This window comes from Ovis aries, chromosome 24 (assembly GCF_016772045.2).
Source record: "Ovis aries strain OAR_USU_Benz2616 breed Rambouillet chromosome 24, ARS-UI_Ramb_v3.0, whole genome shotgun sequence".
Classification (NCBI taxonomy): domain Eukaryota; kingdom Metazoa; phylum Chordata; class Mammalia; order Artiodactyla; family Bovidae; genus Ovis; species Ovis aries.
Window position 1 is genome coordinate 2,572,229 of NC_056077.1, and position 27,415 is coordinate 2,599,643.

Genomic DNA, 27,415 nt, shown 5'->3' on the forward strand with positions numbered 1-27,415 from the left:
TCACATCCCGTAGTGCCTGCGTGTTCATCTGTCTTGTAGAGCATGTCAGTGCGCCTTTTTATGGCTGAGTATTCAGGTTTTATAGCTGCAGTGCGTTTTGTTTATTCACTTGTCTGCTGATTGTCCTTTCCAGCCCTTTTAGTTATCCGTAATGCTGCTGTGAACGTGCCTGTACCCGATCTGTGTGGGCCTGTGTTTTCATTTCTCGGAGGGGGGTTGCTCGGCTGTGCAGCGCCTGTTTCCTTTTGAGGAACTGTTCTATGTTTTCTAATGTGGTTGCCCCGTTTGACATCCTACCGGCAGTGTGAGGGTTCCAATTTCTGTGCGTCTCCATCAACGCTTGTTACTATCTTTTTAATCCCAGTATGTGTGAAATGGATCACTGTGGCTTTGACTTGCATTTATTTCTGTAGTAGCTAATGATGTTGAACCTCTTTTCAGGTACTTTTTGGCCATTTGTATGGGTTTTTTCTTGGAGAAGTGTTTACTCAGATTTTCTGACTGTTTTTAAATTGTGTTTTGTTTCATTTTTAATTGAATTGTTTGAGTTTTTTATACCGTCTGAGTACAAGTCCCTTATCAGATAGATGATCTGTAAATATTTTCTCCCAGTCTTTGGGTTGCTCTTTCACTTTGTTGGTGGTGCCTCTGAAGCACTGAAGTTTTAAATTTTGATGAAGTCCCTTTGATCTGTTTCTTCTTTTGTTCCTGTGCTTTTGGTTTCATATCTAAGAACCCATTGCCAAGATCATAAAGATTTACTCCTATATTTTCTTCTAAGAGTTTTCTAGTTTTATTTCTTACATGTAGATCTTTGATCCACTTGAGTTAAATTTTGATGTGGGAAAGGCAGCCACCTTCGTCTTTCTGTGTATGGATATCCAGTACCATTAGCAGAAAAAGGCTTTTTCCCCACGAAGCCTTGGCACCCTTGTCAAAGATTGATTGGCCGCAGACTTAGGAGTTTACTTCTGGGGTCTGCTCCGTTCACCAGCGCGTGTCGTCACGCAGCACCACACTGTCTTGATTACTATAGCTTTGTAATGAATTTGGAAACCAGGTAGTGTGAGTCCTCCAGTTTTGTTCGTTTGTTTTGAGATTGTTTGGCTATTCTGGATTCCTTGAATTTCAATAAGAATTTTGGAATCATCTTGTCAGTTTCTGCAAGGAAGCCAGCTTCTTTTAATAGGGATTGCAAATTTTAAAAACTTGTTAGGTTTTTTAATTTGTTTAAATAACTAAAGAAGCATACAATTCTTTAATTGATTTGGAGGTAACTTGGGTGTGCAGTGAGCAGTTTGGCTCTAAACCAGTTACCTTTCCAAGTTGTTAAGCATTATTCCACTACTGTTCGTTTTGAGCAGCTTATCTCTTTATCAGCTGTACCTTTCCTGTGCAGTTGGCAGCTCTTGGACTCTTCTTTCCATTTGGTTACTCTCTGTGTTCCGGGACTGCTTAGGTACCTGCTCTGTTCAGCTGTGGGACACAGTCTGAAGCTGGTCTTTTTGTTCAAGCCCTGGGTGCCTTCTGTGCATCTCGCCTTATGTCATGTGTGGGTGGGTGAGCAGGGGAGGGGTTCTGGGACGGGAGACCCTGAGGTCAACAGGTTTGGACCAGCTTGCTCTGTGACAGGCCACAGAAGGTGTTTAGGGAAGGCCAGCTGAGCAGGGCTGGGGGCATTGGAGGTGTACTCGGTCCGGAGGGATAGGGTGAGGGCGGGTCAGTGCTGGGTGGGGGTGGGTCTGTGGGCGCACAGACAGGGCAGGGCCAGGTTTGAGCGAGAGGAGAGTTTGGGGTAGAGGGCCGCAGCCTGGGCTGCACGTCCGAACGTCGGGCGGTCTGCCTGTGCTTGGTGGCGGCTCAGCGACATCTAGACTTGAGTTCAGACGTTGAGAACAGTGAGCCGCCTTGAACCTTACCTCTTTTCTCCTGTGTCCCCAGTATGACACGGTTCCCATTCAGTCCAGCGTGGTGTTATGCTCCTGCCCATCCCCATCAATGGTGAGGACCCAGACTGAGCCCAGCACGGCCCCCGGCGTTCCCAGCGGGGGAAGCAGGCAGGGCCCCGCCATGGACGGCACCGCGGCCCAGCCCCGGGCGAGCGCCAGCGCTCTGCAGCACACCGCGCAGCCCCCGCAGCCTCGGAAGAAACGGCCCGAGGACTTCAAATTTGGAAAGATTCTCGGTGAAGGCTCCTTTTCAACAGTGAGTACACGCCGCTGCCGTTTGTTGGACGAGGGTGTTCTCCTTGGGAGCACCGGCCTTTCTCGGGACGCGGAGCTGGGCGCTGAGATGCTGTGGTGGCGCTCCACCCAAGAGGAGCGTCTCGGGCCCCTTGGGATCGTCTCCTGTAGTGAAGGTGACTTGGGGCTGGCTGCCACCAATCAGATGAGATGGTTAAAATATCTAAGCTGTGATTTTAGTAGGTGAAAGCTTTAAAAGGCGTTTCACGATCTTGTTTTCAATTTTCTAAAAAATCCAGTGAAATTTTATTCTCATCAGGCATCGGCAAGTGACATTTCATATCATTGTGCCCTATTGGCAAGACCCTGGGAGTTTTTTCTTCCTTAGATTGAACATCAGTATTGGTGTCAGTCTGTTCATAGTTGTTGGGAAACATTCAGTTCAGTCAGTCAGTCATGTCCGACTCTTTGCGACCCCTTGACCACAGCACGCCAGGCCTCCCTGTCCATCACCAACTCCCGGATTTACTCAAACCCATTTCCATCGAGTTGGTGATGCGATGCAACTATCTCATCCTCTGTCGTCCTCTTCTCCTCCCGCCTTCAGTCTTTCCCAGCATCAGGGTCTTTTCAAACGGGAAGCATTGAACAGCCTTTATTATTTCTGTTGTTTTTAAAATGTATGTTAAAAGTGCACACTTGCTGTTTGCCCGAGTTGCAGTGCACGACCTGCTAGCTTCCAGATCTTTGTGTCCCCAGTTTCATGAATAGAAGCCTTATCACAGCACTGTCGAGTCACAGTCACAGCACATTCCTTTTGTTCCCCGAGAGAGTTGACCTATCTTGTTGTAGTTTTCCTCTTCGAGCAAAGATGTGAAGGTACAAAGCTGCTGAGGAGAAGGCCTCATGAGCCGTGGCGGGGCTGGAGGCTCGCTGCAGGTACGAGGAGGCCAGAACCACGGTCCCCTGGCTGGCGTGGGGTCTCGTCTCCTGTGCCACCTGCCTGGCCTTTCTGTGAAGAAACCTTGTGTGAAATTTGTTTTCCTTTTCTCTTCTTCCATTTATGAAATATTTCAAAATACAAAGAACATGACATACTATAGCTCACCCATGTTCCCAATATCATTTTAACTGTTAACTTTTGCTCTGTTCACATTTTTAATTTAGATTTTTTTATTGGCAGTATTTAAGTTATGAAAGAATTGGGTCCTCATGATAAAAACCTTCAACTTTGAGGATAAGGCCCAGTAGATCTGGTACTCACAGGTCCTTTCAGAAAGAGAAAAACTGTTTTGGAAAGAACCTTAGGTGTTCTGCAGTTACTTGCACGAGTCCAGTCAAAGAAGCAGTGTTCTCCTTCTCTCAGCTGTCCCGCACAGGATGTTTATGTTGCCTGGAAAATGAGGACATGTTCGTGACGTTCTCCCAGTGTCCCTGGGTTTCCACTGTGGGTGAAAGTGCGTGCCATCTGTTCTGTATGCAGAGAAGCCCCAGCTGGTCTGGTTTTCCCAGTGCCCAGGAAAGCCCGAGAGCCCGCAGGCTCTTTTCAGGCGCTGGTGGGAGTCCTGCAGCCTGGGGTCTCCGATTCCATGTGCTGCCCGCAGGTCTCTCCCACCACTCGGCAGCAGGTCTCCAGGGTGGGAGTGGAGGAGAAGAGGCGGCTCCCAGGCTGGATCCTGGGCCGGGCCCTCCCTGGGGTGCAGCTGGTGCTGGAGAGGGGAAGCCTAGTCCTCTGCCCACAGCTCCCTGAGGGTGCGCCTGCCGTCAGCTTGGGCCGCGTGGACGGACACAGGAAACCTGCATGGAATGTGCAGAGTTCACGTGACAGAAAGATGAGACGGTGTCTGCTCCAGATAGGGTTCCGTTACAGGTTAGCAGCCGAGCCACACCCTTCCTCTTTTTCTCCTTACCTGGCCAGCGTGTGCCGCCGTCAGCCTCGCGTCAGTCCATAACCTCAGGAGGCCAGCCCTTCACCAGCCCCTCTCCTTACCCTTCAGCACCTGAGGGCAGTCCCGCATCCCTCTCCCACAGAGATCCTTCTGATCTTTCTGCCTGAGCACATGTAATCCAACCTTGGTCTTACTGACTGCAGAGCTTCACACAGTGCCCAGGGTCACTTGTGATGAACTTGAGGGATTCTGTTATGGGATAGAACTCACAGCCCAGGAGGAGGCAGGTTTCCATCTGCTCGTGGGTTCTCGGCCATTCCCTGCAGGTGTCATAGGAGGGGAATTGGCACCGGCTGGTGGAGGAGGGGCCGCCCCAGCTCACTGCCAGGGGGGCCATCGGGCACTGGGAAGTTGTTGCTCACGTTGTGCCCAGGTGTGTGTAGAAAGGTCTCTTCCCTGTTGTGTGTGGCCCCACTGGTGCTCTGTCCCCAGGGTTGAGGGTCAGTTGAGGGTCAGGCTGTGCCAGGAGAGGGCACAGCCGGGGAGTGGTGCCGGCATGCTGTGGGTGGCTCTGCCTCCGTTTCCCACGCCCTCCAGGCAGGCGTGGGATTTAGAGCATCTGTTGGGGGCATCAAGTGAAATGGATGGTGACAGTTATTGGTAAAAGCCCAAATTCAGGGTGGCCTTTTGCAGTGAACATGTACCAGGAATATATCCATAGGGTTATTTTTTTGAAGGAATCCCCAATGCCCACTTTGTGGAGGTATTACTTGCTGCCGCTTCCCATAGTTTGTGACGGCTACGCTAGTGCTGAGGTGCTTGTGAATATGTTTCACTGCATCGAGGAACACTGGCAGATGCTGAGGACCCTTCTGGAAACACGTGAGGAACATCTGTTTCCTTTATCTGTGAGAACACGTTATCTTAGTCACTGACCGCGTTTGTCCGCACCGGGCCGAGAACGTGTAAAGAGGAATTTCAGAGGGGGTGGGGTGCTCCTTGTGGTTGGTTGCAGGGTGCCTCGTGAGACTCTGTGCCCTAGTGACATTGGGTGTTTTTTCTCTTCTTTTTCCCTCTTTTCTTCCCAAACCAGGTTGTCCTGGCCCGAGAACTGGCAACCTCAAGGGAATATGCTAGTAAGTAACTAACTCCAGCGAGCTAGGCTGCTCAGTGTCTAGGAAGCAGGGACAGCGCCCCGGGCCCGCGGCCGCCTGGCTGCCCCGCCCCCGGAGGGCGCTGCGCTGGGCTCGGGGGACAGGGCACTATTGATCACAAAGCTGGTGGGTGTGTTTTGTGAAACACTTTAATTTGTGTTTGGTACTTTGTGTGTCGTGTCTTTAGTGTTTTCTTACCATTTCCAATTGCAGTAACTTGCTTCTTTCTTAAGTTAAAATTCTAGAGAAACGCCACATTATCAAAGAGAACAAAGTCCCGTATGTAACCAGAGAGCGAGATGTGATGTCGCGGCTGGATCATCCCTTCTTTGTTAAACTTTACTTCACATTTCAGGATGATGAAAAGCTGTGTATCCTTTGAACAGTCAAAGCCTCCGAAATGCCATGCCAGCGATTGCTTATTGTTTTGGAACCGTGACCCCGTTTTTGTTTTCAGAAGTAGCCCCTTGCCTGGAAAGGAAAGGGTAGCATGTTCTAGACACAGATGAATTCGCATCGCTTGCTTTGGGACCCCTGGGATTGCAGACAGTCACTGAAGTCGAACATTGCTTCAAAGGAGATCATCACAGCCACTTTTGAGGGTTTCTGTTGGTAAGCTTCATGTCTCAAGAACTGTCTCACTGCTGATGTCGCTAGACCTTTACTGGAAGGCATCGCCCCCACTCCTCTTGACCGTTGTTCGTGCAGCACCCATCAGGTGTCACATCCTGTGCGCAGAGCAGGGACGTGAGCCGGAAGGGTCGTGGGCATCCAGGGCTCCTGGGAGGTGGGCACCACTCTGCCCTCCCTGGCCTGGCTCTCTGGGGTTTGGTTGGAAGGGGCATCTTTCCCAGGCTCAGCTGCCAGGTGAGAAGTTCAGGGAGCAACCCCCAGAACCCAGAACCTTTCTCCCTGCCTCGGGCTGTCCTCCCCACCCCACCCCCCACCCCTCCCTCCAGGGCTGTGCTCCCTGCTTCTCCAACTGCTTCTCCAGCAGGGATGGCACTCCCTGCCGAGTCTTTGCTTTATTTCAGGGCATCCCCTGAACTTGTTCCCTGGCTTGTCCTCTAATCCCTGAGCACTGTCCTTTTTCATGCTCCTTTGCTCGGGGTTGGGGGGCCCTGTCTGTGCCGTTAGCTTGTCTGTCGTTCCCCGGGCAGCCGGGCCGGCCGGTGCTCCCTGCTCCCAGCCCCTCTCCTGCAGCTCTTCTTCCCAAGCCAGCCTTCCCCGGCCCCTGGCTGCCTGGAGATGCTGTCTGAGCCCAGCAGACGCTCTTGGCTGCAGCTTGATGGGGGGTCACTCAGGTTTAAACCTTGTTCAGGCTTAAACCTCAGTCTGTGCATCTGCTCTCTTCTGCCCTTGGGTCGCCAGAGCCCCTCCCCCCCAACCACCTGGGGGTGGGCCTGCCCTGAACCCCCCTCCCTCCCATCCTCCTCTCTCCACTCCACCTTCTGGGTTAAAATTTGTCTTGATCCTGTTCCGCCTTTCACACTGCTTTCTGGCTCCTTCAGCCATCAGTTGAATGTTGTCTTTGGTTCATTGAGAAGGCCTTGTTGAGTGCCGGGGTGGGAACACGCTGGTGTGTGAGGTGAGGGCTCTGCCCTCGGGGGGCTTGTGTTTCCCTGCAGAGTTAGATGTACACGGATGATTCCTGGCTGTGTGTAGGAGTCAGGCCAGTGGGAGGTGGGAGTGTTGGAGCTGCTGTTTTAGTGGTCGGAGGAGAGGACGTTAGCCAGAGGCCTGGACGGAGCAGGGGCAGGTGTAGGTGGGTTTGGGGGTGCCGGGCCTAAGAGACCAGAGTCCCAGCAAGAGTTCTGAGTTTTCTTCTGAGTGTGGTGTGGAGCCCAGCAGGGTCTGGGGCAGCTGCTGTGTGCTCTCACCCGGGCTGCTGCTGGGAAGAGGCTCTTGGGAGGGGGCTGGGAGGCCGGGGCCTCGGAGCCTGTGCACATCGCTCCCACACCTGACATGCATGGTGGCGCCTGCTGCTTGAGACCCCGAGGTTGGGTTGGTGTGCAGACAGGGCCGCAGAGGGCTGGAGTGGGCCTAGCAGGGCAGAGCTCCAGGGAGTAGAGATGGCAGATCCCAGGGCCACAGCCAGCTGGTTCCGGTGAGGGTGCTGGCTGCCCGGCCAGACAGCGCCAGGTAGGCCAGTACTTGGGCGCAGGCCTGAACTGTGGATTGGCCCCCAGGGAGGTGTGGAGAGCGCAGTCTGGGTGGGGCGCGGGTCTCAAGAGGGGCGAGCAGGCCCAACTGGTTTTCCCGGTGTCGCGCTCTCAAGGGGACCGGTGAAGGGGTCCAGCGACCACGGCCTGCGGGGCGGGGAGTCCTGTGGTCTTGTTTCCGGGGTCGCAGCGGGTGTGCCTCTCCGCCTGGCTTTAGCATCGCCCGCCCCCGCCTGTGTGCTGCCAGGGGCCTCCTGGGGACATCAGAGCGCCCCTCAGCCTGCTCTGGGTCTCACTCTGAGGCCGCCTTGACCCCTCGAGCCCTGTGCTCCTCTCTCAGCCTGTGGGGCTCTCTGGGCTGGTTTTCTGGAGTCCCAGGCCTGGGCTTCCAGCAGGGCCCCTGGAGAATGCGTCTTGTCAGCTGGGAGGCTCAGGCAGTCGCACACACTGACGGTGCCTCCTCCCAGGGTCAGGAGCAGCGGGAGCAGGCCCTAAGGCTGGGTGAGTGAGCTTGCTGTCTGATTTCGGACGTGATTGGCCAGAGTAACGCAGGCGGAGGGGACTCTAGGTCTTTGTCCGATGGTGTCTGTTGCTCTTGACCTTTTAAGACCACTTTGAAAGCCCATGGAGATTGCAAGGGCTCACTTAACCTCTGACAGGAGCGAGACCTGGGGGGACTTGCACCCTACTCAGAGTCTTTCATGGCACACAGTGTGTTGAAATTGAAAGCAAAGGAGACACTCTGCCTGAAGCAGAGCCCCAGAGTGCACAGCATTCTCCCTGTAGCCATGTGTCTGCTGGGGAGAACGGCGCCTCCTGCAACTGCAGGGGTAACCCCCGCCCTGGGATAGACAGGGCAGAGCCTGGAGACCCCCCTGCCACAGCCTGAGAGCAGGCAGGTTGGTCCGCGATGGGACTTCTGGGCTCTGGCAGCCTTTTTGCCCTCTGGAGGTTCAGCTTGACCAACTCAGTCCCTGCTCCCAAGAGAGGCTGAACTCAGAGCAGCCCGCCCTCCCTCCCTGGGTGTGGGGCAGGCTGGGCACTGGAGCCAGACGGCCAGGGTGCCTTTACTCCAGCAGGGGTGCAGCTGGAGGGGCTTCAGGGCTACTGCCGGGCCAGCCTGCGTTCTTCCTCTGCCACCCCCTGCCCGCCCTTGGTGTCCTCTTGCAGCCTGGGGATAGGAATGGCGCACTAGATCTCAGGAAGCTGCGCTCCAGGCTGGATGACCTTGAGTCAGTTGCTTAACCTCTCTGGGCTGGGTTCGCCTGCAGAGTGCAGGCATTGGGCTCAGCAGGCTCTCCAGCTCTGCCACAGGCCTGTGCTCCTCACCCCAGGAATTCACCTGTTCACACTGAGAGAGCAGCCTCCTCGTCTCCTGCCCTGAGGCCTTTGCTGTGCTGGAGAGGAGGAGTGGAGCAGTGAGGTTTGAGAGTATTCCTGGGGAATGAAGAACATGTGTGGGCAGAGAGAACACGGACTTGGAGCCATGATCCCTCAGCATCTGTCGTGTTCAGAATCGTCGGTCACTAGCTCCCTGGCTGGGCAGAGAACTCAGAGTGTCCTTCACACAGGAAACAGGAACTCGGGGAGTGGGCAGATAAGGGGCAAAACCTGTGAAGCCGGAAGAGGCCCCGTGGCCGTGGCCGAGCCTCTCGGGGGCTGCTGGTCTCTGGGAGACCGCGCTCCCGAGCAGGGGCGGCACCATGGCCAGTCCAGGGCCAGTGGGACCTCTGCTCAGAGTTGGCTGGGCCAGAGACTGCAGGCCGCTGGCGAGGCTGGCCACGGGTGCTGGCCTTCCCTGAGGAGGGGTCGGAGCAAGGCGAGGGAGGAGGGGGCCCTGGCTGAGGCCCTTTGCTTTCCCTGGAAGTAAGGTTGGTTTTCCGCTTCAGCTGCCTGTTACACGTTGTTCTAGTTGGAAAGGGCTTGGGTAGCCACGGAGGGGGCTCAGTCAGAAAGTTTTGAGCCGCTCCGGTTGCTGGTCTCTGCCCTCCTGGTCTTGTCCTCCCTGCACTGCGGTGTCAGGCACCTTCCTCTGTGGGTGATGCAGGGCCTTGGCGAACAGAAACCAGATGGAACACCTTGACCACAGGCCACCCCCGGCGCCATTCCTCGGGGTGGGCGAGGCCTTGGGCCACCCCGTCCCTGGTGGCCTATGCTTCCATTAAGAGGCACCGTGCGCTGTGCCCCCAGGAGGAAGCAGTTCTGTGGGATCCGTTGCTCGCGTCAGCCTGTAGTCTGCTCTGGAAACGGGGGAAGAGGAGCGAGACAGAGCGCACTGAGGGGCTGAGGGAGAGGAGGCCTCGAGCCCCCCGGGGCCACAGAGAGAGAGTGAGCGAGACAGGGTTTCTCCCAGGGAACTGATCACTTCAGTGTGCCGGGAGCCTTCTTTTGAGGAGTCTTTCCGCGACTTGGCTCCGCACAGCCCGAGGTGCGAGGCTGGCACGGGCTGTGAGGGTGGAAGCACTGCCCGCATCTCCAGCGGCTCCCTTCACGGAGCCCACGGGGGTCTTCTGGGGACGGGCGTCCGGAAGGGGCACTTGGCCAAGAGGCCTGTGTTTCTGTACTGTTGGTGAGAACCCCCTGGGGGCCTGTCCTGGAGCCAGGCCAGGGGATCCCTCCAGACCCAGCTCCGCAGGTCTGGCGGGGGTGGGCCTGGCTGGGGGTGGGGCAGCTGTCTCTGGCCACAGGTACCTTCAATTTTCATTAATTTAAAAAAATTGCTACTGCGCTGCTAAGATTAGTTTAAAAGAATGACTTTTGCTGTCTTCCTTAACCATGCAATGTTTAGATTTTGGCCTTAGTTATGCCAAAAACGGAGAACTGCTTAAATACATTCGGAAAATCGGTTCATTCGATGAGACGTGCACCCGCTTTTACACGGCCGAGATGGTGTCTGCTCTGGAGTACTTGCACGGCAAGGGCATCGTCCACAGGTACCGAGCTGGGGGCTGCCGGCTGCTCCCCAGGCCTGGGCTCAGCTCTGGTCTCCTTCCTGGAGGGTGGGCTGCCTCCCTGTGAGAACTAAGAAGCGTGCACATCTCTCTGACGCCGAGAGACCGTGGACCTGAAGTACCAGGTGAAACTGGTCAGACATCTTTTTCGCCAGGCTAATGACTCTCTCAGCCATCTTGGCTGCTGCTTTTATTTTGTCAGATTCTGTAGGTGCTCACTTCTGGTCTCGTTTTCCAATAGTCCAATCGAAAGTATTCATTTGAGCTTTTTTTTCCTTACAATTTTTTTTTTTTTTTTTTGGTGGTAGTGGTAGTAAAACACACATACCCTAAAAATTTATCATCTAATCATTTTCCCCCTCCCAGTTTTATTCAGAAGTAGTTGACATCCCCAAGTTTAAGGTGTGCGTTGTGATGGTTTGATTCACATTTATTGTGTAATGATACTACAGAAGGTTTAAAGGCTCTTTATAAACATGAGAGATTATACTTCAGTTAAAAGTTTTATCAAAATGATAGATGCGGTTATGAAATGATGGATTCGAATGTCTCACTGGATGCAGTTGGTGTTGTTCAGTGCTAACTTTAGACTTGCATTCCTGGTTGTTAGTCTATACCGATTATAGGTATTAACCAGTTCATTTTGTTTTTAGCTAAATTTGGAGTGTGTAATGTTACTGTTTCAAATATTTCATCTCAAGTGTGAAAAATCTGCTTTCACAGGGACCTGAAACCAGAAAATATTTTGTTAAATGAAGACATGCACATCCAGATCACAGATTTTGGAACAGCAAAAGTATTGTCCCCAGAGAGTAAACAAGGTGTGTGTTTCATTTCCTGCAGACCCCCACTCTGTGCTCCAGATCAAAATCCTCTTAGAAGCCGGTGCAGTGCCTTGTGCTCGTCATTAGTGACAGTTGTTTGTAGTACCTTTGTTATTGTAAAGAAGATGCCGGCGTGTTCAGCAGGGAAGCCCCTGCCTCCGGGCAGCTCTAGCAGAGGGCCTGGTCGCGACTGTCTGGTCTAGTAGGGGCCGGGAGGAGGCTTCCCCAGCATCCGTGGTTGGTCCTCTTGGCCTTGAGTGGTGCTAGGTCCCCAGGCGCTTTCTGTACCTTGTCGCAGGGCCTCGGATGCCTGCCGTGGCTCACCTTCCCTAGTCGTCTTCCTGGAAGGTGCTGTGGTGTCTCATTTGTTCTCCTCTCCCATGCAGGGGTGTGGGCTCAGTGGGATCAGCTCCCAGTTCCTCCTTTTGGCACTGTGGGTTCTCTAGGGCGGGGGGAAACACTTTCAGGATGCCCCCTGTCTGCCTGTCTTCTGTGTGCAAATGCCGGGGCGGTGGCCCCAGCACGCCGATAACAGGTTCTGTAAGGTCACAGAGTGAGTGGGGGCTGGCTTTTCCTGCTGGTCCAGCGCACGTTCATCATTGCAGACCCTCCTAACCACTGCCCCTCTCTGGTGTTTCCTAGCTGGATTATGTGCCGTGACAGTTGCTGACAGCCTGCCTGGGGTAGAGGAGAACCTGGCTGTCTTAGCTGGCCAGGGGCTTCTCGGCCAGGGTGGGGGTGCAGGCATCTTTCAGCCCTTCAGGTGTTTGTTGACTGGGAATGATAAACTTCGAGGTGTACAGAATGGCAGTTTAACTCTGAAAGCTGTGTTGAGGTGTTGGGGTAGAGAGAGAGAACATAAAGTTCTGTGTAGTGGGGTTGCAGGAGGCTCAAGGCCCATGTGTGCATTAATAAATGACCCTGAAAGTGAACCTCGGGTGTGGGGCCAGGTGTGACGGTCAGCGCTGCCCTGACCTGAGAAGCTGCTACAGGGACCCCCACGTAGGGGCTGTGCTTCTGCTGGGGCTCATGGGTACCCGTGAGACAAGGACCTTGATGGGGGGTGGGGGCAGACATGCTGGGGTGGGTAGAGGGTTTGCTGGTGGAAGGAAGATTCAGACAGAAGCCCCCACTTTGCTGCAGCTGCTCTTTTCATCTGTAGCTTCTTGGCATCTCTGTTTTTTCCCCTTGTGTCTGTTGAAGAAACCAGGTCGTTGTCTTGCAGAGCTTCCCAGAGTTTGTTGATGGCACCTCTGTGGAGTCCCGTAGCGTGCTCCTTTCCCCTCTGTACGTCTTGCAAGTCGGGAGTTGGATGCGGCTGCTTGGTGACATTCAGGTTCAGTCCTTTCACGCCAGCGGCTGGTGTGCGTAGTATGTTCTTCTGTTGGGAGCATGTAATATCCAGTCATCTCTCCCTGTGATGTCAGCAGCCCTTTATAGCTGCAGTGGCCTAGATCTATCGGTTCATTAGAGAATGCAGAGTGATCGTAGCCCAGTGCTTTCATTCTGGAGCTGGAATTCTTTAAAGAGAAACTTCTCCTTTGCCATTATTTGGTTAACTAATGACATTGATTGTAAAGGAAAAACTGGATAAATGCTCGTTTCTTTCCCCTTTATTTACAGCTTTTGAAAAGTGTGAATTGGTTCACTGTCCTGATGACCAGTTCATCAAAAACATTATTACTCCACCTCATACCGTACACAGAAGTTAACGTGGATAGATCAGAGCTCTGAATGTGGGAGCTGAAACAGTTAACACTCTTGGAAGAAGGCGTTGGAGTAAATCTCCATGACCTTGGGTGAGGTAGTGGTTCTTTAGATACAATACCAAAAGCATAAGCAGCAGAACAAGTTTTAAAACTTTGGTGCTTGGATACATTAAGAAGGTGAAAAAGACAACCTGTGGGGTTGAAGAGGAAAAAAATTTCAGCTCCTGTGTCTGATCAGGGGCTTGTGCTCAGAATATATGAAGACTTCGTAGCAGCAAGTCTTTAATGGCCTGGAGACACAGCTTCTCCAAAGAAGAGAAACAAGTGGCTGATAAACGCATGAAAAGATGCTCAGAATCACTCACTTTTAGGGAAACGCAAACAAAACTGCAGTGAGGTATCACCTCACACCAGTCGGAATTACCTTCATCAAGAAGTCTGCAAACAGTAGATGCAGGAGAGGGTGTGGAGAAAAGGGACCGCTCTTGCGCTGTTGGTGGGAATGTGGATTGGTAGAGCCACTGTGGGAGACGGTACGGAGACCCCTTTAAAAACTAGGGATAACACCACCATAGGACCCAGCAACGCCGCTCCTAGGCGTACACCCTGAGGAGACCAAAACTGAAAGAGACACAGGCACCCATTGTTGACTGCAGCGCTACTTACAATGGCTGGAACGTGGAAGCAGCCTAGATGCCCACCGACAGATGAACGGATAAGGAAGCTGTGGTGCATGCACACACTGGAATATTACTCGGCCATAAAAAGGGACGCATCTGAGTCAGTGCTAATGAGGTGGATGAACCTAGAGCCTATTTTTACAGAGTGAAGTGAGCCGGAGAGAGAAAGATAAATATTGTTTTCAAACACATACATATGGGATCTAGAAAAATGGTGCTGAAGAATTTATTTACAGGGCATCAGTGGAGAAACAGACATAGAGAATAGACTTACGGGCCTGGGGAGAGGGGAGGTGAGGGTGAGATGTATGGAAAGAATTAATATGGAAACTTACATTGCCATATGTAAAATAGATAGCCATCGGGAATTTGCTGTATGACTCAGGAAAGTCAAACAGGGGCTCTGTATCAACAGAGGGGTGGGATGGGGTGGGAGATAGGAGGGAGGTTCAAAAGGGAGGCTGATTCATGTTGAGGTTTGGCAGAAAACAGCAAAATTCTGTAAAGCAATTATCTTTCAATTAAAAAAAATTAAAAATAAAAGGATTTAGAAAAGAAAATACATAGAAGAAAAGAAATAAGAGCAGAAATTAGTGAAATTGAAAAAAAAAAACAAAACTATGGAAATTTAACAGAGCCAAAGTCCAGAGGGAAAGAGGCTGAGTGGTCCGGGGATGCCAAATGTGAGGACCGTGGGTCTGAGGGGGGAGAATGCCCCTCAGTGTTACCAGGTCTTTGTAGAAACACCCAATCCCGTGGGAGTCTTTTTGACACTGTCATTTTGCCTAAGTACAGACAGAGTTGGGAGGCAGGTATTATTTTAACAGCATCTGAAACTTAAAGATGTGGGCGCAGTCTTAGGTTGTGCCTGTCACTTTTCCGTGCCTCCATTATCCCTTTCTGCCACTCAGCACCCTGAAGACCTTCTCTCTTTCTCACCACCACTGCCTTTGCTGGCTCGCAGCAGCATCCAGTAGACACCTCTGGAGAGTTTATTCAGGACGCAGTACCTGCAGGTCTGGGCTTGGGCTTAATACAAGGTCTCCGGGAGAACCATCTCGGGAAGAGAGGGCTCCCTGTTCTTGCTTCAGTTTAATATGCTGAAATTTGCAAATGCCATGCACACTTGGAAGAATGTCAGTTACAATTTAGTCTATAGGAAATGACCATTTGATCAATAAATTTTTGCTTTTAATTTCAAAAAAAAAAAAGTGAAAAAGAACCCATAGGGTTGAAGAGGAAAAAAAAAAACCTTCAGCTTCTGTATCTGTACCCACAATATATAAAGCACTTATAACAAAAAAATTTTTTTCATAGGTCTGAATAGATATTTTCTCCAAAGAAGAGAAACAAGTGGCTGATAAACACATGAAAAGATGCTCAAGATCCTTAGGGAAATGCAACTCAAAACCACAGTTAGACACCCCTCCATACCCACTAGGATGACTGTGGTTGAAAAGACCACAAGAAGCGTTAGCAAGGATGGGGAGAAATTGAAGCCCTCATGTTCTGCAGGTGGGGTTGTCAGATGATGCAGCCGCTTTGCAAAAGTCTGGCAGTTCCTTAAAAGGTTAAGCATAGTTATGTTGTAATTGACAGTTCAGCTTCTAGTTAATATATCCAAGAGAACTGAAAAACATTTATATAAAAGGTTGTACACTGGTGTTCATAGCAGCTTTATTTGTAATAATCAAGGAGTAGAAACAGCTCAGGTATCCCTCAGCTGATGGACGGATAGATGAGGCGTGGCTGGCTGTGCAGTGGAGTGTTGTTCAGCCTTGGAAGGCATGAAGGTCTCATAGAGGCTGCAGGCTGGGTGAACTGTGAGAACTGCTTGAGTGGCAGCCAGCTGGGATCAGGGCAGGGCTTGTGTTGCGGGGATAGGTCAGTTTGAGGGTGCTGCTGTCTTAACAGCATTGTCTTCTGACCCTTCACTGTGGAATGTCTTTCTGTGTATAGCTTTTGTAATTTCAAAAATTATTTGTAGGTTTGGTATTACAAGCTTTGTGCTTCTTTTGTTAAATTTATTCCTAAGTGTTTTTTATTTTATTTTTGAAGTTATTGTAAATGTAGTAGTTTTCTTAATTTTCAGATTTTTCATTGAGGGTGTTTAGGAATATAGTTGACCTTTTTGGTGTACTGATCTTACGTCCTGCGGCCTGGATGGACTTGTGTATTACTTGTGATAGTGTTTGAGCAACTTCCTGGGGACCTTTTATGTACAAGATGATGTCATCTGTCATTAGAGATGGTTGTACTCCTTCCTTTGCAGGCAGGACGCCTTTTGCCTCACGTTCTTTCCTGCTTTTCCTGGTTTGACGCTCCTGTTGACTAGCGAGAGCAGGCATGCTTGTCTTGTTCCTGATCTTGGGGGAGAGCTTTCAGTCTTTCACCGCTGATGTTGACCACTGAGCGTGATGTTCCTTGTGGGTTTTTCATGGTGTCTTTATCAGGTTGCGGATGTTCCCTTCTGTTCCTAGTTTGTTTTGTAATTCATCATGAAGGAGTATTGAATTTTGTTAGATGCTGTTTCTGCATTTCTTGATCGAGTGGGTCATGTGGGTTTTGTCCTCTGTTCTTCATTTCTTCATGGCTGTGCTGGGTCTTGGTTGCTAGCATGGGCTGCTAGTTGGGGCCGGCGGGGGCTGCTCTGCGTGGCGGTGCGCGAGCTTCTCATCGCATTGGCTTCTCTTGTTGCAGAGCAGGGGCTCTAGGCATGCGGGCCTCAGTAGTTGGGGCGCACGGGCTTGGTTGGTTGCCCCACAACATGTGAGATCGTCCTGGACCAGGGGTCGAACCTGCATCCCCTGCATTGGCAGGTGGATTCTTAACCGCTGGGCCACCGGGGACGTCCTTGTTCTTTATTCTAATGATGTGATGTCATAAATTGATCGGTTTTTAATGTGGTGAACCACCCTTGCATTCGCAGGGTAACTCCCACTTGGTCGTGGTGTACACTCCTTTTTATGTGTTGCTGGATTCGGCTTGCTTGTCTTCTGTCCAAGGGCTAATAAGCACATTTTGTGGAGTGTTTGCTGTGCCTCACATGTGGGTTCACGGGTAAGACAACGGCAGTGTGCACTTCCAGCTTTGGAGAGAGAGTGAGTGTCTTCTGAGCTCAGCAGCATGTCAGGCCCCTTTACCCCACCAGCACCTTGGGGTCCAACTTGCAGATCTCTGGTGGCCAGAGTGGTTCCCAGCCCAGGGTACTGGGCGGGTGTTTTGAATCGCTTGGAAGGTGGAGATAAGAACCCAGCTCAAATCCTCCTCCTCTGGCCTGACCCTGTGGCCCCTGTTGAGTGGGCCGTGGCCCAGAGGAGGCAGCTCAGGTCCGCAGTGGCTCTGGGCTTGGTCTCCAGGGCCCGGGGGAGTTTGCCTCTGGCTGATCTCTGAGCGTCCAGGGGAGGTGACTAGATTACCTCCGTGGTTTGCTCCTGCGCTCTCATGCTCTTCCCTGAGATGCAGAGAAACCTGCTGTTTGTGAAGCTGGAGAGAACAGTCCTTGTTGTCACTAACCTTTCAGTGAAATGGAGGGTTTTCTTCAGTTTGAAGGTGGGAGCAGACGTCTGTCAGTAGAAACCACAGATGTTTGCGTGTCCTGTCCCGGTCAGCACAGTTGGTCTGTTGTTTGTGCTCACCGCCGGATCTTGTTAGTGCATTAAAAAAAAAACCACCAGATAACTGGTACCTTATGCATGTATTACTTTAATATTTTGATACTTTCATCATGTGTATAGTCTTACGTATTTTACTTTATGTCTTTAGAACATCATTCTGAGGGCAGGAGTTCTTCTCCATGCTGTGGAGGAGTGATTCATCTCTAGACTAATGAAAGAGCTCCTTTCCGGGGGTGTGACTCAGTGTACCCCCAGGGTCTTGGAGTCCCTTTAAGAAGGTGGGGCTCCTGGGAAGAGGAAGCAGCAAGGGTCGCAGGAGACAAGCAGACGTAGGCCCAGGAAACTACAGCAGTGGCGGCAGCAGCAGCCCGGTCCAGGGCCATTGTGACTTGCTCTTTAAAGCCCTGCTGTGCAGTGGGGGGTGGGTGGTGTGTGTGTGTGTCCTGTCCACTTTGTTTTATGCAAAATGTAGCTACTGCAAAGCATCAGTGCTTCTGAATACTGTGTGATAGCCTGAATTATTTAATTATGTGTAATGCATATCTTTTCATACAAAATATATTTCTAGAGCTTTTTAATAGCATTTTAAAAAAAATCCTGGAAGAAACGCATGCTTCTTACGCAGAGCAGGAATGCTGCCCGGGTGCAGTGTCTCGCGCAGCCCAGCCCCTGAAGGGTTGTGGTTTTGTCCTGCTGTCCGTGCCGACTTCATCCTGGAGGGTCGGGTGCCAGAAGGGCAACCGCGGGGTCAGAGGGCACACCTGCCTCGTCTCTGTGGCTTTCGATGTTTGTTGGAAAGTTGCTACCCAAAGTGACATCTCACATCCCCACCAGGGACACTGCATGGCCTTCCTCCTCGCGCGCCGCTCGGCGCTGTGTGTTTCCCTCCCTCGTCGCTGGTTTGCTGGCTGTCCTGTGTTCACAACGCGTCTGTGACTCATTGTGAGGTTGAAGGATTTCATTGGGCTTCGGCTCCTACTGCTTCCTTTTGCAATCATCTCCGAGCTCTTGGTGTATCTGGGTCCTGGCAGGTGCAGGAGAGTCCCTGACCTCAGGGACCAGTCACAGGTTGCCAGGCCCTAAGAAGCTGGATCCCGCAGCAGGACTGAGCACCCCTCGGCCCCAGGAGGGCGCTGGGTGGGGGTGTGTGGGGCCAGAACCTGAGCAGGACCTCTGTCGTGGGCGCGTCTGTGTCCTGGGGGTGGGCCAGGAGGAAGAATCCCCAGCTCTCCTTTCTCCCCTGGAGAAGCCCTCATGGCTCCAGGGCCTGGAGACCAAACCTGGAAACAAATGGGGAAGAGGCAGCAGGGCGGCCTTGTCTGTGTTCCTTAGCTTCTGCCTTTGGAGGTCGTTGGACGCAGTCAAGAGGTCTCCCCCATGGGAAGCCCTGCTGGGTGCCCACCCCAGGGATGGCAAGTGGGGAGCGGAGGGCCACTGGCCAGCGGGCAGCAGACAGGTGCATGCAGAAGTGGTGTGGCCATGGGCCCTGGGCATTTTTGCCTCTCCATTCTGGTGTTAGGTTATTTGTATCTGCGTGTGGTGAGGACTCCAGCTGTGGGCAGGCATAGCACGGGTCTGGCAGGTTTACCGCAGGCAGCCGCACCCCATCAGGCTGTTTGAGGCGGGCCCAAGCTGAGGTGCCCAGGACAGAGCCTTCAAGCTATGTGGGAGGCGCAGTGTGGTCCCCCTTCTGGAGCTCTGGGTGGAGTAGGTGGTGGGCTTCGAGAAGGAGAGACTAGAAGGCACTGTGAGCTGTCCTGCCTCCCCAGCTCTAGAACAGTCCACACCGGGCTGGCTGCCCTGCGGCGTGCGTGACCAGAGCTCGTGTCTGAGAGGGCGCTATTGCAGCCCCTGAGCCTGTGGGCTTGGAGAGGTCCTGGTGAGGGGCTGTCTGGTGCTCCGCCAGCGTGCTTAGGTGCACCCCTGGCTTCTGCCCACTTGGTGATGACAGCCGCTTCCCACCCCTCTGTCCGCGACCCAGTTGTCCACAGCTGAGGCAGGGGGCCAGCAGGCGGGCCCCTTGCCTGGGGCCTGTTGCTGTTCCTTAGCGTTGTCTGACTTCAGGTGAGCCTGCAGGGCTGGGGCCCTCTCAGGGGTTGGTGTGTAATGTTGCACCTGGCACACTTCCCAGGTCGGCTCAGGTGAACAGAGACCAGTAGTTTCTAGCCCACGTTATTAAAGATGGTGAGGGAAAAGTCAGCTTGACTGCAGAGGGTCAGGCCAGGTGAAAGGGCCTGTGTCTGTGCCCACGGTGTTGAGCCAGGCGAGGTGCTCTGTGTTGCCCTGCGGGGAGCCGTCGGAGGGACCGGTGCCGTGGGTGTCCTTGGGGACCCACCAGTGGGGTGACAGTACTTGACGGCGGGGTGCTCACGGGAATCCCCGGCCCCGTGTCCTCTGGTTGTGGCCAAGAACAAGAGCGGCTGTTCCGTCCCCATCGCGGGGATGCCTCCGGGGGTGGGGGCAGGGGGCACACGGACTGGCTGTGCCCGCAGTGCAGCTCTGTCAGGGCTGCCAGCTGGGGAGGAGCCCCGGGATCTCCTGAGGTGGTGCGGCGTCCACCTCCTCTCAGCCGTGAGGGGTGGGTCCGGCACCAGACCTCGCAGGGCTGCAGCTGACCTTGGAGAGCCTTGCACGCACAGTCCAGGACTAGCGGGGATAGAATGTTACAAGGGCATCGGGCCTTCCTTGGCTCCATGAGCTGTTGTTACGAGGAGGGTCTCCCTGCGGGGGGGTCCAGTCCTGGCCACACACTGTGTGTGTGCAGGGTTGGTTTAGGCACCCTGGCTCTAGCAGTGTGCAGACGGGAGCCCGTTCGCAAGGTGCTCCCAGCTGACAGCGTGCTGTGCGAGGGCTACTCGGGGGGTGTGGGCGGGAGGAGGGCGGGCCAGAGGGCTGCCCTGGAGTCAGGGCCACCTGGGAGCCTCGGGGTGGGGGTGGGCCCCAGAAGAGGGTGCAGGGGGTCCCCAACAAGTCCCGCTCTCGGGAGGGTACAGGTAGATGGCGGGTGACCGCGGCGTCCTGAGAGGTGAACGCCGACGGCAGTATCCGCGGTGGAAGCGCTGGCTCAGCATGACCGTCTCCTCTCCCCTCTTCTCATCAGCCAGGGCCAACTCGTTTGTGGGAACAGCCCAGTATGTCTCTCCAGAGCTGCTCACAGAGAAATCGGCCTGTAAGAGGTAACCTGCTTTCCTCTGACCCATGCTTCTCTCTCCTCTAAAGTGCTGGTACTTCTTTCAGGTGAAATCAATAGTTAAGAGACTGCCTTCCATGGCCTTTACCTAGCTGGGCCTCCTTTGGAAGAAGTTGGCGTTTTGCCGTTGAGACAGTATCTTTCCTTTGGTGACCTGCGTGTTAACTTACTGTCACTGCTTATCCTTCCTGGATGGTGGTTGCTCTTATGCTCTGAGATTTGGTCTTGCTCCTCTTGGAACTACTGACAACAGCGAGGAGCAGCATGGCCAGCGGGTCTGTCTGACTGACCCGAGGCTTCCTGCCGTGGCCTGGCGCCCGGGGAGCCTCGGCGCCACCTCTGCTCTGGTCAGCTGCTGAGTGTGCCACGCTCTGCGGAGGGCAGGGCGGGCCCAGCCGGCCCTCCAGGAGCCAGGCCCAGTGGTGGCCACAGACTGGAGGACCCAGGCAGAGGCCTCAGTTGTGGAAATGAGAAGTGCAGGGGCTGGGATGTTGTCCCCAGAGGGAGGTCCGGAGTGTGGAGAGGGTTAGCGACAGGCAGTGGGCAGTGGAGGTCAAGCAGGTGGGCGCCGAGGGCCTGAGGCTGGGGGCATCTGCGGGGCTGTCTGGAGCAGGCGTGAGGCAGGCGAGGATGGAGAGGCGGCGGTGCGAGTGGGCCGTCAGGGTGCGGGGACAGGTTCTGTGGTGAGGCCTTTTCAGTTCTTCCTGCCCTGGGCCAGGCCCTTGGCCCACAGGTGCCATCAGAGCTGACCAGGGCCCACACGGCCAGTGTCTGCGCCCGTGGGCTGCACGGTCGCCTTCCTGGCGCGACAAGCCTGTGCCAGAGGCAGCAGGGGTGAGGACGGTTCTGGGCACAGAAGTTGTTTCTGAGCCTAAAGGCTTTTCAAAAACTCTTAGGGAGTGGATGGATCCACAGGGCACAGACATGATGGGTAGAAAGATGTTAGGAAAACTTGGCCATCTTAGCAGTTGCTGGGCTCTTTGTTTTTTTGTTTTGTTTTACTGAATCAACAGACTTGGAGCTCTTCCTGTGGCCAGACGCTGTTGTGGGTCAGGGCTTCCCCGTGGGGCAGTTCTCCCGACAGGGGACTTCTGGTCTAGACAGTTATGATGTCACACTTCATGGGTGGGGAGGCACTGGGTGGAGCCGGGGGTGCCGCCCAGCGTGCCGCCCAGCGTCCCGCAGTGTGAAGGCCCCAGCGAGGCCGGTGGGTCTCGGACACCCCGAGGGCCCTTCTGAGGAGCCCTCCTCCAGGCACGCTCAGCCAGACTCTCCAGTGTGTCCCTGCTGGCTGAGAACCGGCTTTTCCTCTCGTTGGAGTCACTTTTAGAAAGAGGAAGCTCTCACTGCTGATTGAGGAAGGTCTCCAGGCCCTGCTGAGGGAGAGGAGGGCGCAGGGGCGCTCATCTGTGCGTTTGAACCTCTAGCAGGACACACAGGGCGTGGACAGCTGGCTGGCTGTGGGGCAAGGGCTGCACCAGGGCTGAGGGGCACGCCACTGGGCATCCTTTATGCTTTTTAATTCTTAAAGTCATCTGATACGTAAAAATAGTTAAGAATTTTCTTTCTGATTGTAAAAATGATACCTTTTCATTATAAAGACTTCTTAGAAAATATGAAGACTAGAAGAAAGCAATTAATAGGGAGTTCCCTGGCGGTCTAGTGATTAGGATTCAGCACTTTCGCTGCTGTGGCCCAGTTTCAGTCCCTGGTCGGGGAACTGAGATTCCTTAAGGCAAGCAGTCAAAACAAAAACAAAAAGCACTCAGAGTCCCCAGCCTACTTGCAGTCACCGACAATGGTTTGGTGTGGCCGTCTTTCCAGCTCCTTTTTTCTGTGTGTTGTATATGTGTTTACGGAGTTTTTGTACAGCTGGAATCACACTGAATGACCAGTTTTGAATCACACTCCCTGCGATTAGCTGATGGACATCTCCCATGTCACTCCCAGTGTTGGCAGAAATCTCTTAAGAGCTGTGTGGTCTCCTCACCTCTGTCCAGCTTCGCTGTGGTTTCTCCATGCCCGACATGCCTCCCGCGTGTGCACAGCCTGTGCTGGGGAAGACAGGCTTCTGCCTGAGCAGCCGGGCGCCACGCTGCCCCATGGTCTGCTTTGAATTTCAAGAATAGAATGACTGTTTAACTGAGCATTTAAAGAAATCACTGGTGCATACTGCTTTCCAGAAATGTTCATTGGCTTCTCCTTTTATTTTTCATCGCATTAAAAAACATTAAATGATAAGACGCTTGTGGAAGGTTAGCCCGGGGCTGGTTCTGCTAGCAGTCCTGCTCCCGGGAGATGACCCGGGACGGCTAGGGAGGCAGCCCCCCGACACGCACACAGCCCACCCCCCACTTTCTGGACACTGTCACAGCACAAGGCCGATGCTTTTCTGTCAGCCTTTGTCTTGTGTAGCTCCCCCTGTTAACCACACCAGACAGCAGAGAACGCCAAGCGTTAAGAACTAGTCGTTGAGAACGCGCATTTGTTTTTAACATGCCTTCACCCCACCTGTGTGTTGTGACTCAGATTTCTGATCTGTGGCATTTTTAACTCACATTGAGTCCTTCATCTGCCTGCCATGCTGGTGCTGTGGGTCTGAGGACAGAGCCTCCACCCAGGCCCCCAGCTCTGTAACCGGCCCGTTGTCTTGCCCACGACCTATGAGCTCGTCTTCGGAGTGCCCGGTGTGGCCTCTTCCAGGAGCTGCCTGTGTCCAGCACCCCACGAGCCTCGTACGTTTAGGGCTTGCAGGGCGGCCGCTGGCCGTGCAGGGCGAGTTGCCTCTTGGTGCTTTCCTAGGGCTGAGCTGGGAATAGAATGCAGAACTGACAGAGGAAATAAAGCATGCAAAGTAGTTCTCAGCGAGGACTCTGCGATGCCCCGAGGGGAGGGCGTGGGTGGGAGCAGGGCAGCCCCTCCAGGCTTCCTGCAGCTGGTCGTGGAAGCTCAGAGCCCTGGGGTGTCTTTCAGAGTGTGTGGTTGAAATGTTCCTGAGGGGTGGGCAGTGCGTCCCGAGTCCAGGCAGTGCAGGAGAAGTGCTCCGTGGGCAGCCTGACGCGGGTGGCGTCCATGTCCTTGGGGCGACAGTGGTAAAGGGGGACTCTGAGCCTGTGCCCTCCCTGGCACTGGAGGAGGGGCTTTTCTGCCAGTGGCTGCTGCCCTCAGGAGTGACCACTGCTCCCTGGTCAGGGTCAGGCCAAGCCTGTGGGGGCGCTGGTTGCCCCCGAGGGAGGCACCTGGTCTGGCCCAGCAGGGAGGCCCCCTCAAGGGGAGCCCAGAGCAGGGGAGGTCTCCACCGCACACTGGCCTGGTTTTAAAGGAGAGGAAGGTGTGAGAAGCTGAGGCAGGGGCGTGAATAGGTGAAGGGACCTGAGCTGTGCTCGCCGCTGGAGTTGCGAATGTCACTCTCCTGTGTTTTCTCTTCCCGTGAAGCTCAGACCTTTGGGCACTCGGATGCATCATATACCAGCTTGTGGCAGGACTGCCTCCGTTCCGAGCTGGGTAAGAGACCCTGCCCGGCTCTGGCCACCCCTTTGCGCAGCCTGATGAACGGGAGAGGGCGGTCCTGGGGGCGTGGGGGGGCCCTCCTGCCGGCTCTTGAGTGACTGCGGTGGCTCTCTGCAGGAGAGGGAGCCAGCTGGGCCCGGAGTGCTGCAGCTCTGTTCTGGGATGGGCTGGAGTCTGTGTGCCCCCACCCAGAATGACAGCTTTTCTTCTTTTACAGAAATGAGTATCTTATATTTCAGAAGATCATTAAATTGGAGTATGACTTCCCTGAAAAATTCTTTCCTAAGGCGAGAGACCTTGTGGAGAAACTTCTGGTAAATGTTTTGCGTTGTCTTCTCGTGAGCTCATCCAGTGGCCACCCCCCGAGTCCCTCTCATCTTGTGGTCAGAGGGGCTTTCCTTGGCGGCACCATGTTTAATAAAGGGCATTTGAGGGTAGACAATGGTTATAGGTAGATGCGTGTCTCCAGTCTCTTCCCATCAAGCCTTTTCAGTTCCCAGGTGTCTGACTTCTGACCTTAATAAGACAGGAAGTTGCTCTAGCACTCTGCGGTCGCTCACCAGCACACACCGCACTGTAGGTCGCGGGGTGCTGGGGCTGGCTGTGCTGCGTGGCTGGCGGTGTAAGTTCCGCCCAGCGACGTTGGTGGGTGTCCGCCTTAGAGTCAGGCATGCAAGGTGTCAGACGTTAGCACAGGGACAGTGTGCCCAGGAAGGGAGTGTCTGTGTGTGTTCTGAAAACTGCAGTGTCCTTTCCCCTGGTGTGTGTTGGCTCCACGCCTGCCCTTTGCTTGGTCTGGGCGAGAAGGGTGCGTCTGCCTCTGCCTGCCTGGCCCTCATGCTCTGTCCCCAGTCGGGGAGGCCTGCGTCCTCCATGGGGCTGGGAACAGCAGGATGCCGAGCTCCCTTGGAGCCCTCTGTCTGCGTGAACTCTTCATTCTCTTACTGAAGCCAGTGAGCTCCTCTTTTTCTTGTTTTAGGATTTTGAGAGGATACTTGCCACTATTCATGAACTTTTAGTGTCATGATTATTTTCGCCTGTGTGAGGAGGGGCGGAGACTCCAGAAAAGTGAAGGATCCCTGAGGGTGACTTCGTTGTCCCCAGCCCTCCGTGTCCTTCCAAGTTCCAAGAGACCCCAAGAATTGAGAACTACTCAGAAGAGTTCTTTTGGGTCAGAATTGTGTTTTAACCCCAATGCTGACTTGTCTCGACTTCTGTTTCAGGTTTTAGATGCCACAAAGAGATTAGGCTGTGAAGAAATGGAGGGGTATGGCCCTCTGAAAGCCCACCCATTCTTTGAGTCCATCACGTGGGAGGACCTGCATCACCAGACACCCCCGAAGCTTACAGCTTACTTGCCGGCCATGTCGGAAGACGACGAGGACTGCTATGGCAACGTGAGCCCCACTGGGGCGTCCCTGGGGGTGGGACGATGGCCAGAGCGAGAGTCAGTGGAGATACGTGGTGGAGGGCAGTGAACACTGGCCTCGAGGTCCCCACTGGGACTGAAGAGGCTTCTGTCCTCCCCGAGCACAGAGCGCCAGGCCCTGGGCCGCGTGCGTCCCTTTCACCTTTCCTCTAGTTAATTTTTGCCCAAAGGGATTGGACCAGAGCCTGGGCACCAGTTCTCCTGGTGGGCTTCTGTCTTTGGGTTTTGGCTGGTGTCTTTATAATTGTGTATCTAAAGACATTCTGGAATGCTTCCTCTGTTTCCCAGCGAGTCCTGGGCACTGCTGCTTTGCGCTTTCAGGGCACGTAGCATTGAGGATGGACGCTGTTTGCGGCGGCTCTTAGCCGGCCTGAGGGGTGGGCAGCGGAGGCCCTTGGCGCACTTGGCTCCGTAACTCTTCTGGGGAAGGTTGTGTTTGTGTGTGATTTCAGATGTTTTTCTTGTCAGCCACAGTCCGTTTTGCTGGTGTGATTTCTGTCATTGTGGCTTGTAACCGGTCATCATATATAGCGCTCCACCTCAGTTGACTGAGGAATTCTAGAGTTTATCTTAAAAGCAACTCACAGCTGAGTTAAAATTACAACAGGCATCGCCTCCTAGAGATCAAGAGCGCCTCTCCATGGCTTCCACCTACGGTTTAAAGCTGCACATCCCCCTTCTTTTGCCCTAAAATATCCTTTATGCTCAGACCCAAGGAGAGCCAGATGTGGGGAGTCATCCGTGCCCCCCTCTCCGGTCTGCTTCCCTGTCTCACTGGCTCCAGCTGTCCGCGGCCTTTGCACACGCAGAGGACTTACTCCTTGGCCCTAGTGGCCGACCAGACCCTTGAGCCGTGATGCTGGCATGGGCAGGGTCGCCAGGGCCTGTGGCAGGGGGGTCCCACGGAGGGCCACATTCTGCTGGCTGGGCTCCGAGGGAGTTGTTGTCTCTGATCTCAGTGCCCGGGGACCCTGGCTCCACAGGGCGTCTGTACACTCCTGAGTGTCGCGTGCAGGCCCTCTGTCTGCTGTCTCATCGTGTTTGCCAGGGTGAGAGCTCCGGTGTTGCCGCCTTAATCCTGACCTTGCAGGGCGGCATGGGACCCACGGAGGTCAACAGGCCCAGGTCCTGGCTCTCCTCTTCCTGTAGGTCAGGACTGAAGATAAGCCCCTCTCTCAGGGGTGAACAGCTTCTGAGGTTGCTGTCAGAAGCAGGGCGCAGGGCAGGCCGGCCCAGCCTGAGGCTGGGTGGCCTGCTGTGTGGTGAGGAGTCTGAGTGGCCCACGCTGGTCAGGGCACTCCGAGCGGGGCCCCTGGTCAGCAGCTTGTCTCCCCGGGGGCTCGACCTTCAGGGTGTGGGCCACGGGGTACCCTCCGGGGCAGGGGGGTCAGGACCCTGGGGGCGGAGGGGACCCGGGCGCTGTGCTCACTGCCTGCTCTGCCCGCAGTACGACAATCTCCTGAGCCAGTTCGGCTGCATGCAGGTGTCGGCGTCCTCCTCCTCGCACTCCCTGTCGTCTGTGGACGTAGGCCTGCCCCAGCGGGCGGGCAGCAACATCGAGCAGTACATCCACGACCTGGACACGAACTCCTTTGAACTGGACTTACAGTTTTCTGAAGACGAGAAGAGATTGTTGTTGGAGAAGCAGGCCAGCGGAAACCCTTGGTAAGGACGCACGGGCGTGAGCAGCACCGCCAGTCCCGCCCTCTGTCCCCGCTGCCGTCAGGGCCCCGGCGGGCATAGCTGCCTTTTGCACATGAGGACCCGACCCTCGAAGCGCCGAACTGGAAGTGGGTGTTTGGAGCGTTGGCTGGGGGCTGTGTGGGGTTGGCCTCCCTGGGGCTCAGCGGGCCAGGCACGCCAGCAGTGTGGTTGGACTGGGATTCGTTGTGATGTAAATAACCGCCACCCCCTGGTGGAGAGTTTAGGATGCTCCGAGTTTTGGCTGCTCTGGGTCACCCTCTGCGCCTTGTCTCCTTCATGGTGCGCCCTGAGGCAGCGGGTGGGGCGCCTGGTTAGGGAGGCAGTGCTTTGTGCCCACAGTGTCCGAGAGTATCCGTTTCCCGAGGGCCCACCTGCCCTTGAACATCCGGCTGCTCTAGAAATGGGCCTTGTGA

The 27,415-nt window shown here is 54.2% G+C and overlaps 1 protein-coding gene across 3 annotated transcripts in view; it reads left to right on the plus strand.

The window, feature by feature from the left end:
• The window catches only part of PDPK1 (3-phosphoinositide dependent protein kinase 1), a 63,894-nt gene that overhangs the window by 24,054 nt on the left and 12,425 nt on the right, over window positions 1-27,415 (plus strand). For all 3 annotated transcript variants that reach the window (XM_042240038.1, XM_027961765.2, XM_042240039.1), the window contains 10 exons: window positions 1,942-2,205; window positions 5,166-5,208; window positions 5,460-5,597; window positions 10,177-10,321; window positions 11,063-11,160; window positions 20,270-20,345; window positions 23,795-23,863; window positions 24,087-24,183; window positions 25,093-25,266; window positions 26,746-26,963. In XM_042240038.1, the coding sequence (XP_042095972.1) occupies window positions 1,999-2,205; window positions 5,166-5,208; window positions 5,460-5,597; window positions 10,177-10,321; window positions 11,063-11,160; window positions 20,270-20,345; window positions 23,795-23,863; window positions 24,087-24,183; window positions 25,093-25,266; window positions 26,746-26,963 (1,265 nt within the window). In that variant the 5' untranslated portion in view covers window positions 1,942-1,998. The remainder of the gene's footprint in view (window positions 1-1,941; window positions 2,206-5,165; window positions 5,209-5,459; window positions 5,598-10,176; window positions 10,322-11,062; window positions 11,161-20,269; window positions 20,346-23,794; window positions 23,864-24,086; window positions 24,184-25,092; window positions 25,267-26,745; window positions 26,964-27,415) is intronic.